Source organism: Amphiprion ocellaris, chromosome 22 (genome assembly GCF_022539595.1).
Source record: "Amphiprion ocellaris isolate individual 3 ecotype Okinawa chromosome 22, ASM2253959v1, whole genome shotgun sequence".
In the NCBI taxonomy this organism is placed as follows: domain Eukaryota; kingdom Metazoa; phylum Chordata; class Actinopteri; family Pomacentridae; genus Amphiprion; species Amphiprion ocellaris.
In genome coordinates, this window is record NC_072787.1 from 19,074,784 (window position 1) to 19,090,404 (window position 15,621).

General features: G+C 38.5%; 1 protein-coding gene across 4 annotated transcripts in view; it reads right to left on the reverse strand.

Moving 5' to 3' along the window:
- The window catches only part of myom1b (myomesin 1b), a 39,864-nt gene that overhangs the window by 21,536 nt on the left and 2,707 nt on the right, over positions 1-15,621 (reverse strand). For 3 of the 4 annotated variants that reach the window (XM_035948700.2, XM_035948701.2, XM_023271393.3), the window contains 15 exons: positions 15,326-15,460; positions 15,054-15,228; positions 12,833-12,990; positions 12,569-12,661; positions 9,617-9,705; positions 9,346-9,387; positions 7,877-8,038; positions 7,612-7,773; positions 4,258-4,399; positions 3,671-3,870; positions 2,817-2,870; positions 2,598-2,722; positions 2,309-2,492; positions 1,756-1,930; positions 784-905 (listed from right to left, as the gene is read on the reverse strand). In XM_035948700.2, coding sequence (XP_035804593.2) covers positions 784-905; positions 1,756-1,930; positions 2,309-2,492; positions 2,598-2,722; positions 2,817-2,870; positions 3,671-3,870; positions 4,258-4,399; positions 7,612-7,773; positions 7,877-8,038; positions 9,346-9,387; positions 9,617-9,705; positions 12,569-12,661; positions 12,833-12,990; positions 15,054-15,228; positions 15,326-15,460 — 2,018 coding nt within the window. The remainder of the gene's footprint in view (positions 1-783; positions 906-1,755; positions 1,931-2,308; positions 2,493-2,597; positions 2,723-2,816; positions 2,871-3,670; positions 3,871-4,257; positions 4,400-7,611; positions 7,774-7,876; positions 8,039-9,345; positions 9,388-9,616; positions 9,706-12,568; positions 12,662-12,832; positions 12,991-15,053; positions 15,229-15,325; positions 15,461-15,621) is intronic. The other variant, XM_035948702.2, reaches the window with a different exon arrangement.

Consider the following 15,621-nt stretch of genomic DNA (forward strand, 5'->3'; position numbering starts at 1 on the left):
CAGAAAATAGTTGCTATGCACTGATTCATGTAGGTCCATATTTTGATAGCAATATTATGGTAAAATTATTAGATCAGGTTTTTCTAATATGTCAAAGTTGACCAAATAAAGTATGTGTTGCATCTGCAGCCTAAATATGTATGTATGTCAACAAAAAATGCTGAAAGTTGCGTTACTTTTTTTAGATTCTAAAAGAAAATTTTATAATTTCAGAACTGTATTTAACTTCACTCATAAGTCTGTGGTGTTCGGTGCATTTCAAAAGTCATTTTTGTGTTGCAAATTTCTATTTTTAGTGGATTTGCCTAAACCTGCCTCTAAACTTCTAAAGTTTCTTGGAATCTTTAGAAAACCTTTTTTAACAAGCAGCACAAATCTTTTTTTTAATTTCAGCAATGAACTGATTCATGTAGGTGGATATTTTAATAGCAATATTATACAAAAATTATAAAATAAGATTTTTCTAATTTGTCAAATTTGGCCAATAAAGTATGTGTTGCATCTGCAACTATGATTTCCAGATACCCTAAATATTACTTGCAATATTAAATATCATAGAATTTATTTGATGTTGTTCTATTAAATGTATAAAACAGCAAAACTGACTCAGAAATGTACATTACAACATCAACAGCTGTTTTTTTGTTTGGGCTTCTAAATGATTTAGATGTGTTTTTTCTTTTATTTCACAAATCTGAATAGAAATGATACATGATTACCTAAAAATTTCAGCATTTTCTAACAACTACATTATCCTGTTTCACTGAAACCCATTTTACTCACCAATTGCAGCCTTCACCTCTACAGGTTCCGACTCTGGAGAAAATTGACTGAGTCCAGCGGCGTTTACTGCCCTCACTCTGAACACGTACGTCTCTCCTGTCATCAGACCGTGGCAGATAAACCTGCAAATACACATAAACAAATGTATATGAAGGTACTTTAAAAACTTCTCAACCTCATCAGAAAACATCACAGGAGAAAGATTGTTCTTGCAATAATTTTTCAAAATAGTCTACTGATTTTACACTTCCTGGACACATCTTGAGCCACTAGATCCTCATCATCACTCTGAAAATGGTTACAATGCAAGTAGGACTTTAGTTTGGGAAACAGAAGTCAGACGGTGAGTAAGTTGCATGGAGCAACAGTTCAAATCCACATTTAGCTTCTTCTGCCACCTGTGCTGGGTGCATTGTCCTGAAGCAACAGCATGCCAACATTTTTCCTTGACTACTTCTTTCAGTTTTTGCAATTATGAAGCATAGTAGTCCCCATTAATGCTCTGACCCTTTCGCAAGAAGTCAACCATGAACAATCCCTCACTGTGTAAAGGAATGGAAGATATCACCCTGCTGACGCATGCCACTTGCTTGGACTTTTTCGGAGGCGGAGAATGGTTGTGTTTCCACTGATTGCTCTAATTGCTTGATTTAAAAAGTGGTGAACCAATGCTTCATCCTTAGTCACACATTTCCTGAAGAATTTGGCTGGATCAGCCTGAAAATGTGCCAAAAGTGTCCTCGAAATTTTCATTTTCTTGAACTTCTTCCAGTACAACATCCAAGGCACCCATCTTACAGACAGTTATCCATGTGTTGGACAGTCACGTGTATCATTCATGACCATGGTGGCAAACATTTGGGTTTTTGTGGACACTGATATAAGGCTTAATAGTTTAGAGTTATGTGCCAAATGGGAGTTAGCGGGTGAAGCCAAGGATTTGGATAACAGATAAAAAGGCGTGAATCTTACCTGGTGGCATTTACAGGCTTGTTGTTGCATGGCTCCCACACGTTGCTGCCCACAACGCTGCTCTCGATGTAATATCCCACCAACTCTTTGGCATCACGAGACGCTTCCCAGGACACAACGACTGATGTGTCCGTGTTTCTGGTGGGAACGACTTTTCCTGGGGCTGATGGGATATCTGTGGATGAGAGCGGTGTTCATTTAATAGCTGATAGTAAGACACTGGTGCATATACAGCAACGTGCATGAGTAATGGGCACTCAAGTAAAGTGACATCAATTGTTGTGGTTCAAATCGACCTCGCTTTGCATTTAAAACCAGTTCTCCTCAGTACATTTGCATAAATCTTTCAAAATACTTGGCAGGTTTGCTACAGTTCTTCTGTGGATTCTGGATTCTGGAACTGACCACCCAGCTAGTATTGCTTTTAGTTCCCAGAATGTCCTTCTCAACTGATCAGTCGCCTCCCTCATGATCTTGTGTGATGGATGAGAATCCAAACATCTAAAGCACCTAATGAGTCTACACAGGCCTGCATGATTGTGTGTTTTCTGACCGAGCTTGTCTCCAACTGTGGTGGCCTCAGTTGGGTCGGATGGTTCGCCGACACCAGCAGAGTTGCAGCAGCGGACACGGAAGCTGTAGGATTTCCCCTCAGCGAGATCAAACAGGGCAAAGCGAGGAGACTTCACTGGGATCTCAGTGTTCACCCTCTGCCAGTTGTCAGTGCCGGAGACGCACTGACAAACAAAGAGGAAAGTCAAGGTGTCACTGGTTATGGAAACACCGGAAGGTCGAGATTTCAGACGCAGAGGAAAAGACAGAATGTTTTGTTTGCAACTTACCTTTTCCACATAGTACATGACACCTTCAAGGCCTTTCTCACCAGGTGGCTTCCAGCTCAGAACCACGTAGTTCTTGGTTGCTTCTGTCACCTGCAGCTCAAGAGGTCTGCCGGGAACGACACCCTCTGATGGTGAGAAGATAAAGAATTATCACACAGCTGCAACACGACCTTAAAGTCAATGAATGGTATAAATGTGTATAAAAATGGGATTTCCTACCTGCAGGCTCCTCCTCTGTCACAATGATTTGGCCGGTCCAGGGAGCAGAAGTACCTGAGAACAAGAAGACGATCATCATGTAAACATTGTCAGTCTTGTTATTTTTATTGATCTACAGGTTTAAGCATTTCTGTATCTTGCTCCAGTGGTTATTGTTTTTTAATGAACATATTTTTAAATCAAGAACTTTAACCAGAATTTCACGATTCCCGTTTAATCATTCTTTTATGTTACGTTTTAGTTATTGTCAACAAGCACATGACCCGAATCAGTTCGATTTTTTTTGTTCTAAAAGCATTCTGAGAAAGTTCTGCTAAGTTCTAGTTATATTTTTGACGTTTTTTTTTTAAAATTTTTTAATTTATCTTAGATCTTAGAGGATTCTTCTTAAAGGCAGAAGAAAGATCTCTGAAGACTTTACTCTGAAAATGTTTCCAGAACTTTTGTTTCACCAAGAATGTATCTCCTTTGTGATCATGGAACACAGCGGGAATGTTTTATGGAAGAAGGTTCTACAATGTTCACTCAAAAATGTTCCACATTGTTACTACTTTACATTACAAGACCGCTTTCTAAAAAGTATTCTGTCATCTGAGTCCTTGATAACATCTTGGGAATAATATCCTTTAAGCATTCTTTGATCATTATATTAAAAAGTCTTCTTTCAAACATTAGAAGAACTTGTAGTTAATGTTCGCTAATGTTGTGGGAACATTCTTTGTTTCCTGGTTAACTTTTTTTGCCCGCTCTACTACTTATGCTCCTATTTACACCTTTAAATATTGATAACACTGTCAGAGCTAGTATGTCTTTGGCCAGACCTACAGTAAAGTCAGACATCCAGGCTGCAGTACCTCTCATTCGGGCTCGGTCAGCTGGATCCATGGCAGCCACTGGCTCAGACACTCTGGATGGACGGCTCATTCCGCTCTTGTTGACGGCTCGAACTCGGAAGGTATAAGATCGACCCTCCACCAAACCAGTGACGGGGAATCGGGCAAACTTGACCGGAGTGTCATTGCACTGGATCCAGTGGGTGGTTCCAACTTCACACCTGGGCACAAATATTAGAACTTCTTGGTAATCATAGCCAACGTTGTGGAAACGTTATCTGCTCGTTAGGTATGTATGTATCTACTGTATCGTCTTTCCTATGCTTCTTTGATTGATAAGAAGTGCAAGTTTCTGTAGTTGGTATTTGTTTTCTGTGTTCGTATCTGTCTAATTTGTTTAGTAGCTTTCAAGAATTATAAAATGCACTGTTTCATGACCAAGAACAAAAAAGTTCTGGCATAGGAGTGCTGGGAGTGAGCTAATCAAGCAGAAATGGCATTACAAACTGGAAAAAAAGCAAAATGTGACAGGCTATGTAGACCACATGACAACCTGATAATAAGACGTGTGACCGACAGTTACTGCACTGTAAGTTAAAATAACTGACCTGTCCACGAAGTAGCCCAGGATGGAGTTGCCTCCATCGACAGCCGGCTGTTTCCAGGTGACAATAATGTAATCCTTGTTGGCATCCAGACAGCGAACATCCAGAGGGGCTCCGGGGGCTCCTTCCACCTCAGCATCAGCATCTAACAGACACAACCACACCAGGGCTGTCAGTAAACACACTGAACACGTGTTTTATTGCGTGTATTCACCGTCGGCCCAACGTTATATTTACAACAGTGTCACTGGGTGTTTGTTTTACAGTGAGAGTGGCCTGTGGTGAACCGTGGACCTGCCGGCTTTTGATGCAGGAATGTTTCTGGTCCTCGTGTCAAAGACAAGTTCAGAGCAGGAGGACAGAATTAGCAGCAGGAAACTATGGAGTGATAAAAGAGGTGAGTCTTAAATGAACACAACAACGGCTGCAGTCGGGGGGTAAATTTAGGCCACTGAGGAAAGACTTGAAAGTTTCCACAACATTGGCTAACATCGCCTTCAAGTTCTAGTAATGTTTAAAAGAAAACATTTTAATCTAATTTTTCAGGAAGGTATTTAAGATGTTTCTCATTTCAAATAATGTCTCTATAAGGTTAAAAAAACAACAGTAAGAGCATTTTAATAGAGCATGTTTGGAAGGCCCAGCTACAATTTTTTAGTTCTAAAAATGTTTCGCAAAGTTGTAGAGTAATGTTTTCAGTGGGCAGATATATTTTAGTTCCCAGAATGATCTTCATAAAGGTAATGTTCTTAAAACATTTTCTGAATGTTGCATGAGAACGCCCTTCCTTTGTTATCATGTAACATCATGGGAACATTTTATAGTTCCCAAAAACAATATCTCTAAAAAGAGAGAAAATTCTGGAAAGTTCAAGTAATGTTTTCAGCAGGACGGTCTGTTTTGGTCCAGAACAGAATGTTTTTTCTAAAGGCAATCTTCTTAAAACATTTTCAGAACGTTGCAGTGAGAACTTCCTAGCTTTCTTATCTTGTAACATTGTGGGAATGTTTTAAAGCAGCAACATCCCTCAAACATTCAGAAAAAGTTCTGCCTAGTTCAAGAAGAAAAAAAATTCTTCTTCATGACAGGATAAAGTTCTGTAAAGACTATTCTCAAAAAAATTCTGAAAACATTTGCCAAACATTGCATTGAGAACTCCCCTTCTTTGTTATCATGCAATATTATGGCAATTTTTTATGGAAATATGTTCAATAATGTGTTCCCTTAACAACATCTTTCAGATGTCCTCAAAATATTGCAGACAAAATGTTCTATCTTTGTTAATATGTCCCATTAGCTGAACGTTTTATGAATAACATTCTGTCCTCTGAAGCCTCGAGAACATCTTGGAAATGTTTTTTGAAAGTTGGTTCTTTGTTTCTTATATGTAACATAATGTGACTACATCCTCCAAACATCCTCCATATGTTAAAATGTTCCATCTTAGTTTACTTTTAACCTCATAGTAACATTACTTGAAATGATAAATATTCTTAAAGTGTTCTTTGAACATTAGATTAAAATATTTCTCAAAGATATTATAAGAACTTGTGGGTAATGTTAGCCAGTGTTGTGGGAACATTGTCTTCTTGCTGGAGGGATTTGTTGGATTAGCAAACCCCCCTCATTCAGAACGTTCAGAAATGTTTGCAAGATGTTCTCAACGCCTCAGAGGACAAAATGTGTTTTTAGAAAACGTTCCTGTACTGTGATATATTAAGAAAGGTAGAACATTCTGTCTGCAGTGTTCTGAGGTCGTTTAGGGATATTGTTGAGTGAACACAAAGGTTCTTCCACTAAACATATTCAGAATGTTACATGATAACATAGGAATGAGGTTCTCAATGCAACATTCAGGAACATTTTTAGAGGAAAAACATTTAGAGAGCTTAATCCTCCCATTAAGAAGAACATTCTGGCAACGAAAAAGTAACTTTCTCATGAAAACATTATTTGAGCTTTGCCAAACTTTTTCTGAATGTTTTAGAACAAAAAAAAAAAATCTGCCTAGGGGTATATGGAGGCATAAAGTCTGTATTTTACAAAAATAAAGAGAATATCTTGCTTTTCAAATGATCAACAAAATTAAACTTTATGTAAAAATTCTATCAGGAAGCATTTCTATTCAGTAATTTCACTTTCTGTCTTTCATAAGAAGTGAAAAAACAACAAAGACTGATAATCAATAAATCCAGACTGCAGTGAAGAAACTGGACAGCCGGTGGTTTCTCCTTAAAGCAGATATTTATGGTATCTATCCAGATATTTACGGTATCTATCCAGATATTTATCTATCGGCACTCAGAGTCAGATTCATTCCACCACTGAGCTCTCTGAGAATAGAACCACTGCCGTAGGGATCATATAGCGCTTTGTTATGGAGACTGTACCTGGCGTCTTCTTTTACTGAGCTGTAACTGGACAACAGAAGGTTCTGTTCTCCTCATATTCAGCATGTGTAGAAGCCGGAGCCTCAAAGGTCAGATTGTCCCTGAAGGCAGCACAGATAAGCTGCTCTGACTACTTTTTCCACTGTATTTAAACAGATGCCAGAGAGTTGCCACTCAGCGACGTCTCTATTAGAGACATCCTATTTAAAACCGTGAACTCACATTCAGACAATTTGATTGTTAAATGAGGTGATATCATCAGGTGCCAGGGAACACACTGCGGTGACTCTGACCTTGAACTAAAGAGATTCTTGAAAAAAACAAAGCTGAGGGAATGAGGCCGCGTTTAGCTTGTGTTGACAGCAGATATCTGCCATTTTTAACAATCAGAGGCTATTAAGAGTTTAGAACTGGCTTTATTAACGTGCGATATTTGAAGAATTGTCAGCATGACTGCGAATGAGTCAGAGCTTATGTAGCTTAGAAGGTTTTGGAGGCAACACTGGATCAAGATCTGGATGATTCACATTATTTAATAAAATATACATTTCTGCGCTTTTTCGGTTGAACTGCAGGCTGTGTTTAGACCAAGCAGATAGAAGACAATGAAAGAAACTAATTAAACAGCAAACAGGATAAAATATCTATAAAATGTAGAATTAGCATTGTTTTTTCCAGTACTGGTAAAACCTGTGAGTACTTGGAAAAAAATTGGACATGCAGATTTCATGTTTTTCAATTTTCAATAATCAAAATAATTTAATCTTTGATTTTCTTTTTTTATTATTTATTGAATTATAGCTGTGTGTGAGCTCTCTACGCTTCTAGCCATGGTTGTGTTGTTTCCATAGAGGTGCACAACTTCATATTTTATGAGTAAAAAATGCGACCAGAGCAAAAAACACCAGAAACTGGTTGGGTTTTAGAGGGTTTATGAGAAGAAAACAATAAAATAGGGGGTACTAACCTCTGACAAAGACGTAGGCAGAGTAGGTTTCATATCCAGACTTGGTGGTGACTCTCAGAGTGTAGAGACCTTCGTCCTCCTTGTTCAGGTGTGTGAGTGTCAGCGTGGCTCGATCTCCACTCCAGTGCATGTGGGTCCACTTAGAAGGAGACAGCAGAACATCTGGAAGTCAAGAGAACGTTGGGAAAATTACTGTTTGTGCAGCGACACAGAGCAGACATCAGGTCGGCGTGAGTTGACACCACAGAAAAAATCGTCTACCTACCGTCTCTGTACCACTCGACCTCCGGCTGGTAGCGGTTCAGGGCAGGGTAGATGATGACTGTACACCCCAGACTCATGGTCTCACCCTCTCTTCCAAACGACACACCAAACTGATCAACAATGTGAGTCTGGAAGGTGATGCCGTACTCAGACACTGGGCCCTCTGTGGACGAAGCACAACACAGTCAGAGATGTGGCTGCTATTACTATTATTAAAAAACAGGAACAATAAAGCTACATCAAAACTTTTGCAGCCAGACAGGAAGAAGGTGAAGAAGTGTCTCAGATGTGCAGGGAAGAAGGACGAAAACACAAATGTACACAGAAAAAAGTGACTTCAGTACAGTGCTCACAAAAAGAAAATACAACAATCTATTGCCGTGCATTTAACAGTGAAGCACAACAAACGTATGAAACCCTTCTTTAAAGACACCAACTTTAGCAGTTTAACCTTAGCTGTGTGCTGATTTTACCAATATATTTTACTTCCAAACATCTATCAGGACTAATGCTTTCAAGACAACAAACTGCACTTGTATATAATGCAGATACATATGAAGCTGCATTTAAAAAAAAAAAAAGAAATTGCAAAAAAAAAAGAAAAAAAATACTTGAACTGTTCCTGAAAACACTGCACTGCCCTTTTACCTTAATTACATGAGAATGTACTTGCAACAGTGCTGGTTTTCAGTCAAAAATGCCACAAAATCTGTACATTTTTCAAGACTAACCACTTAAAATCTAACATTTCTGCACACACAAAAGTGGTCATGCATGGACACATAGTCAGTGGAAACTTAAAGTTCACCACAGTGTTTTCAAACCAGACTGCTGTGACCCTTTTACCTTTAATGGCACCTGTAATGTCGCCGTGGCATCAAGGAAACAGAGAAGCTGTTAGTGTAAAGGCATCCACTCCACCCAACATCTGTTTCACCCAACATCCAACCACGCACATCAGATATGAGTCATTATCAATTCAGCATTGAGTCATTTTTAGAAAGATTAATGATAAAATTAAAGCTTCTTTATATTTACTTGGAATCTTCATGTGATGTTAAAGTGCTCCATTGTTACAACAAACCCACAGAGCACTATCACACAGCTGTTTAGCTTTACGGAGCCTTTTAGCCCCTTTTAGCTCAATGGTTTGGTTTTTTAACTGCCAGCAAATGTTCTGTTTTACAATCAACCAGCTGCAGGTGAAGGTTTTCAGCAAAGCAGCTCTGATAAGCCAAATATATGCTCCATGCCCAGCTCCGAACAGCAGACACACAATGTTAGCAATTAGCTGGTAAAGAAAGTTGAGCAGCTGAACGACAGAGTTGGTGGAGACCAAAACAGAGCTACAAGAGACACACGTATGCACTCCTTTATCTGAAAAAGGGCTTTAAATGAATATTTGTTTCCAGTGATTTAATTAGACATGTTGAAGATAATTTTGGAGACTTCTTTTGAATTCACACTTACGTCTGGGAGATGGCAGAGACTCATCAACATCACCTTTGAACCCTGCAGAGAACAGCAGCTATTAATAAACATGCAGCACATACAGAATGCTGAGTGACACTAGTGATACACTGAATGTACAGTATTTTATTAAAATCATATGAGATATTACAACTTTTTACACTCACAAGCCTTACACAGGTAGTTTGGAGTATGTATAATAAATGCATTTCTGTTTTTGATTTGATATATTTGTGATTATTGGGGATTGGAGGGTTTTCTAGAAACCTACTCTTGACGACGATGGAGGCGAACGCAGACTGCTCTCCCTTGGAGTTCATAGCAGAGGCGTGATACTGCGCCGTGTCATCAAAATCACATCTGAAAGAGGAGAACATCAGCTGATCAGTGTCCATGCACATTCTGTCGTTTGAGGACTCACGTGTTGGGGTGGATGCTGTCCTTCCTCCACCTCGGCCCTCCCTGCCATGTAAGTAACACCATCTATGTGAAGCCCGACTGTACAGCGTTCCATAACTGCCGGCCAGGAATACTCTGGCAGTAAACAGACACCACTGGTGATGTCACTTACACCAGGTGTTGTTAGTCTCTGTGCATGAGAGGATCTGTGCTTCAAAGTGCAGAACAGGAACCATGAATATGAATCCAGCACTTTTACTAAAATATGAGGCTGTTAAATGCAATTATCTAATGTGGCTCTAGACCAGGGGTGTCCAAGTCATGTTAGTTCAGGGGCCACATGCAGCCCAATTTGATCTCAAGTGGACTGGACCAGTAAAATCAGAACATAATAACCTGTGAATAACTCCAAATATTTCCCTTTGTTTTAGTGCAAAAAAGTACATTCTGAAAATGTTCACATTTTGAGCTATTTTTTACAAAACATTATGAACAATCTGAATTTTTAAAAGAAAAATAAGTGCAATTTAAACGATATTATGCCTCAGTTTATCATTTGTGCATTACCACTTACAGATCACAGGGTATCTACAAAGTCACAGGTATCTGGAACTGAACATTATGGCATTTTACTTTATGATCAAATCAACTTGTCAAGATCTAGAAATTATTTTAAATGTACATTCATTTCCACTTCTGTGTGGTAATCCTGACCACCTGAACTGACCCACCATGCAAACTGAAGTGGGAACTATTAAGGAAAAAGGTTCATTTATCCTCCTGCCTTGTAAATGTATACAGTTTATACATAAAAATTTATAAAAGTTGCGGCAGTGCATCAACAATAGGGTTCAACCAAACCAAACTCAGCTGACTCATATTATATTGCACAATGTTCAGTGTCTTTAAATATTTTCACCTCTGTAATTTTTACACTTTGCAAAGTCATCTCGCCGGTTTTGGGCCACGGGCCGTATGTTTGACACCCCTGATGTAGACTATCATTTCATCTTTATTTGGGATGGCAGCCGGGAAAATGACTTGGAAGTTAAGGAGCTTATTCGTCTCTGGTGTGAGTCACACAGGGACACAGTTATATTCAGTATCAACACCTATTTACCTCACACATCAAGACTTTAGCGCTACAGTCATGTCATTTCAAACGGGTTCTTTCATTAGACAGGATATGTTGCTTGGCAGAGAACATAATGTTTGTTTAAAGGGTCTCAACTTTTCACTTGATATCCAAAGATAGTGTTTTATGTTGATATTAATATTAGGCTGTTAGTTTTAATAGACGACGTAATAAAATGTGTCTTAAAGAGAAGTCAAGGATGTTGGATGTAGTTTACCATAGAGAAGCTGTTAGAACCAAGAGCAGAATTCTTTGTTTGTTTGCCTCTTTTTACAAAAATAAGTTGAATTATTAAATAATGGCAGTGGATCTATTCATCTGACAGTCTGATAACGTATTAAAAATTGTATGATAGTTGATCAAAAATGTGGTGATCGTATTATACGTTTTGCACAAGTCTGATCAGTTTATTAAAGTCAAAATGTTTTTCTGTCATATCAAGTATTTTATTGCAGATAAAAGTCTTACAGCAACTTACCTGCAGCAGTGACATTATTGTTTGTATGGATGATTCCCCATAAAGAACATGACCTCTTTAATCAATATACCAATAAAACATAGCAAAAAGTAGTCTAACAACAATGAAAACACATTTTATTATTTTATTGTAAGTCACTTTGTTTGTCAGCAACACAGAGAGCAGGTTTGGTTAATAACAGTTGTTGGTTTGTAGTGTTGTACTGAGGGAACTTTATAGGTGAAATTTATCCCCTGATCAGCTCCCTGGACTACCTAAAAGATCAATTATCTAGATTATTATTAGATAAAGATTCATGAAACAAATATTTTCAAGGCACTTGTTTACATATGGTTTTCTATGTGTGAAATAGATAAATAAATAAGACTAAATTCAATCCCCGTACTTGATATCATTGTGCCTAAGCACAATGGAAAGCGAGAAAGCAGGAGGTCCTTACTTTGCCAAGAGCACCGTGTCCCATATTTTAGATTCATTTTCCCCTGAAATAACTTGGTGGTGCTTTTACCAGGTTAAAATCTAAAGACTGCCAGGCTGGGCTGAGCCTCCAGTATGTCAAGAACCCAACAACGCTTCCTCTTTACAACTGGTTTTGGTGGTTTTTGGTGGTTTTGATGGTTGGTGCTTCTCGCTCAGCTTTAGCTACTTCTTGTTTTCAACTAAATTTGGACATTTTGGTGCCAATTTGGTGAGCATTGTTGTGTCACAGCAAGAAAGTTGTGGGTTTAAACCTGCTGGTGAACTGGGGCCTAACTATGTAGAGTTTGCATGTTTACTCTGTGCTTGTAGAGGCTTTCTGTGACTTCTTCCCACAGCTTGAAGACACGCTTGGTAGATTAATAAGTGATTCTAAATTGACCGTAGGTGTGAATGTGCAGGGTGGACATATGCAATATGTTCTCGTCTTGTCTTTTCTCAAAACTCACAAATTATAGCAACCTCAAATCTGAACTATCCTTCCAGAAATCCCACAAAAAGTTCAATTAACTCTACATCTTTGTCATCAAGGTAAACAATTTCAATAGCTGTGTTTAATTAAGCTACACAGGTGGGGAGCTGCAACTTTTCTGGCTACATAACCTGTATGAAAACATAGAAGTCACTCTAATGCTGACATGGTGTTGATGTTAAACTATGGCACAAGTTATATATCTGTGGATTTTTGAGAACAGTGTATTTAAAGTGCTGTGGATAGGAGATGCTACACCTACCTGTTAATCTCCAGTGAGTGCACGTTGTATCTGCTCTCAAGTTTATACTTGCCAGGGTTGGCAAGAGGGTCAATTGCCACATTGTTTTTGTACCTTGTAGTGGGAGGCAGAGAACATGAGAGGACAGACGAAGAGAAGCAGAAAAGGCTTGAAAAGGATGAAACAGAACCAAAAGAGGAGCTGTGAAGACTAGATGGATGTCAGAGCAATAAGGAGGGCGTTGAGAGGACAGGAATGAGGGGTTTGAGGTGATCTGGGACCTACCAGACGACTCGGGGGTCGGGCCACCCGCTGACGGTGCAATGCAGCCGCACACACTGCTTCTCCCACACAGTGTGGGAGCGAGGCTTAATCACAAACTCTGGAGGGTGCATCAGGCTGTCTTCGTTCATGCGCTTGAAGTGTTCCTCGTGTTCATGGATCTAAAGATAGCAGAGTGGATCACTGAGGACAGCCTCACCTCTGACAGACACTGTCAAACCTAAACAATTCCTCACGATCTCACCAGGAAATCACAATGCAAACTTGCAGCAGAAACCAACATACACAAATACAGCAAACCCGATTTGTTTTACACATGCATCACTACCACGTCCAATATGTCCTATTAAAGGGTGCTGAGGCCTCGTCTAGTTGTGCACTATCCAGTAGCACGTAAAATGACAACGCCACTGGGACACTGCCCTCCTGTGTCTCAGGAAACTCGATCTCCTGAAGAATTTGTCACCCAGTGAGACGACTATCTGGCAGAGTGTAGGACTGATAAAAGCTGTGAGGGGAGCAACTGTGGCTTTTAAGATGCTCATTGAATGGTTGGATCCTACTTCACATAATCACCCTGGGACATAAATAACTCTCTTGTGTAATAACAGCCACTTAGCCGCAGGCACTTGGTATTCTTACACACTACTAATTAACAGTGGTCAGTTACACTACTATGGAATTGATGGAGTGTTTTGTAGCCTGATATTAAGTAAAGAGAGATTTTTCAGCATGATGTCATAGTAAGGAAAGACATTTTGCGACATCACTAGTGACAAAAACATGACATGATATACCATGAGGTGGAGTGGTCTTCTGTTATGTCATGACTGAGATTTGTTTGTTTCATGATGTAATGTCACATACAACACAAAGCCAATTTTTAATGTCACAACTAAGAAAATCTGTCTATACTGGCTAAAAAGAGACTTCTACTGCTGTTTCTGTTAAGTATAAAGTCAGTCTGCAATGTCATGGAGGAAAAGGGTCTTTGTAGCATAATGTATAGTACAACCAGAGCCATAAGATGTAATCACATTACTCTTGTTTTTTCCTCTTTACAATGGCTCCCATGTATGTTTTTAGATAGATTTTAGGATTCCGGATTCTCTTCTATCTATAATTTGGACCTTTTTAGTACCCTATGCATGAGTTTCCACTCTGAGGTCTTGGGAAGGAGGTCTTCTGTCTTTTAAAAAAACTCAACTAAATTGAAGACTAAAACTAAAGTCGAAAAAATATTTCCATTTGGTGCCCTGTGGTTATTTATATATATATATATATATATATATATATATATATATATATATATATATATATATATATATATATATATATATATATATATATATATATATATATATAAAAATAAATAAAAAAACCCTTTATAAAACACTGTATTTATGCACCATGTTGGGTTTTTATCTGTGATCTTATGACTCTGTGACTTTATTTTGACAGGGCTCTATTAACTAAGATCATTCTTATTATTCCTGTTACTCTTCTAATTGAAATTCTTGATCTTGCTCTTGTTCTTATTGTTTTTATTCTTACTTTTTCCTATTCTTATTCTGGTTCTTATTTGCATTCTTTATCTTATTCTTGTTTCCATTCTTTATCTCATTCTTGTTCTTAGTCTTCATCTTATTCTTGTTCTTACACTTATTCTTTTTCTTATTTATATTCTTATTTTTGTTTTTATCTTATTCTTGTTCTTATTCCCTATCCTATTAATATTTTTTTCGTATTCTTTAAAAAAAATATTCTGGTTCTTATTTTTATTCTTTATCTTATTCTAGTTTCTATTCTTATTCTTGTTCTTATTATTTATCTTGTTCTAGTTTTTATTTTTTAATCTCCTTTATCTTATTCTTGTTCTTATCTTGTTCTTTTTCTTATTCTTTATCCTATTGTTTTTTATTCTTATCATTCTTATTTTTTATCTTATTCTTACTCTCATTCTTATTCTTGTTCTTATTCCTATTCTTACTCTTTTTCATATTCTCATTCTTGTTTTTATTCTTTATCTTATTCTTATGTCGGTATTGTGTCGCTGCTTTCATGAACGGTTTACAGTGATGACACAAATGATAAAACTGTAAATAAAAATGTTAAAATCTGCAGGTTTTTGCAAACACACATCAAACAAACACTACACTAGATCCAGCTCTGTGATGTAAAACTAAGAAGCAGTTTCTTCCTCAGCGAGAAATCCTCCACTGACCCTTTTGTTCAGGGAGATGCGTTCGGCCGACTCTCGCATGGCCTCCCTCCTGGAGATCTGCTCTGACCTCTCCATCTCCAGACCACTGGTGAACAAATCCCTGCGGGCCATGTATGCTGAAGTGCCCCTCACTCTCGCTTCCTCTGAATCTGAAAATCCTGTAGCGAACTCTGAGCTGGAGCAGAGCAGCCGGGGATGGATGTGGGGAGTAAAGGCATGTCATGAAAACTGAATTAACACTGTTGGATTTCCAGTTGTGGAGCGTTTATTACCTGCCCCTGAAGATCGGCACTACATAGCCGATGATTTGGTTCTCTTTATCCACAGCCAAGTAAGTTGGCTTGGCTCTCTTGGGAATGGGGCTGAGCCTGCTCTCCTCCAGCCCAGAGTGTGAGGACACTTTGAGTCTGAGACATACAGAATACCATGAGCCTGGCAATCAGCCAGACAGAGCAGCTAAACAACATGACAGAAACATGTGGGGACAAAGCCAAGGCCGGGGGAGGATGAGAGGTAGATTAAGGTTCAGAGGGAAAGGAGGTGGTTTAGTTGTGATTATTGCATTTTT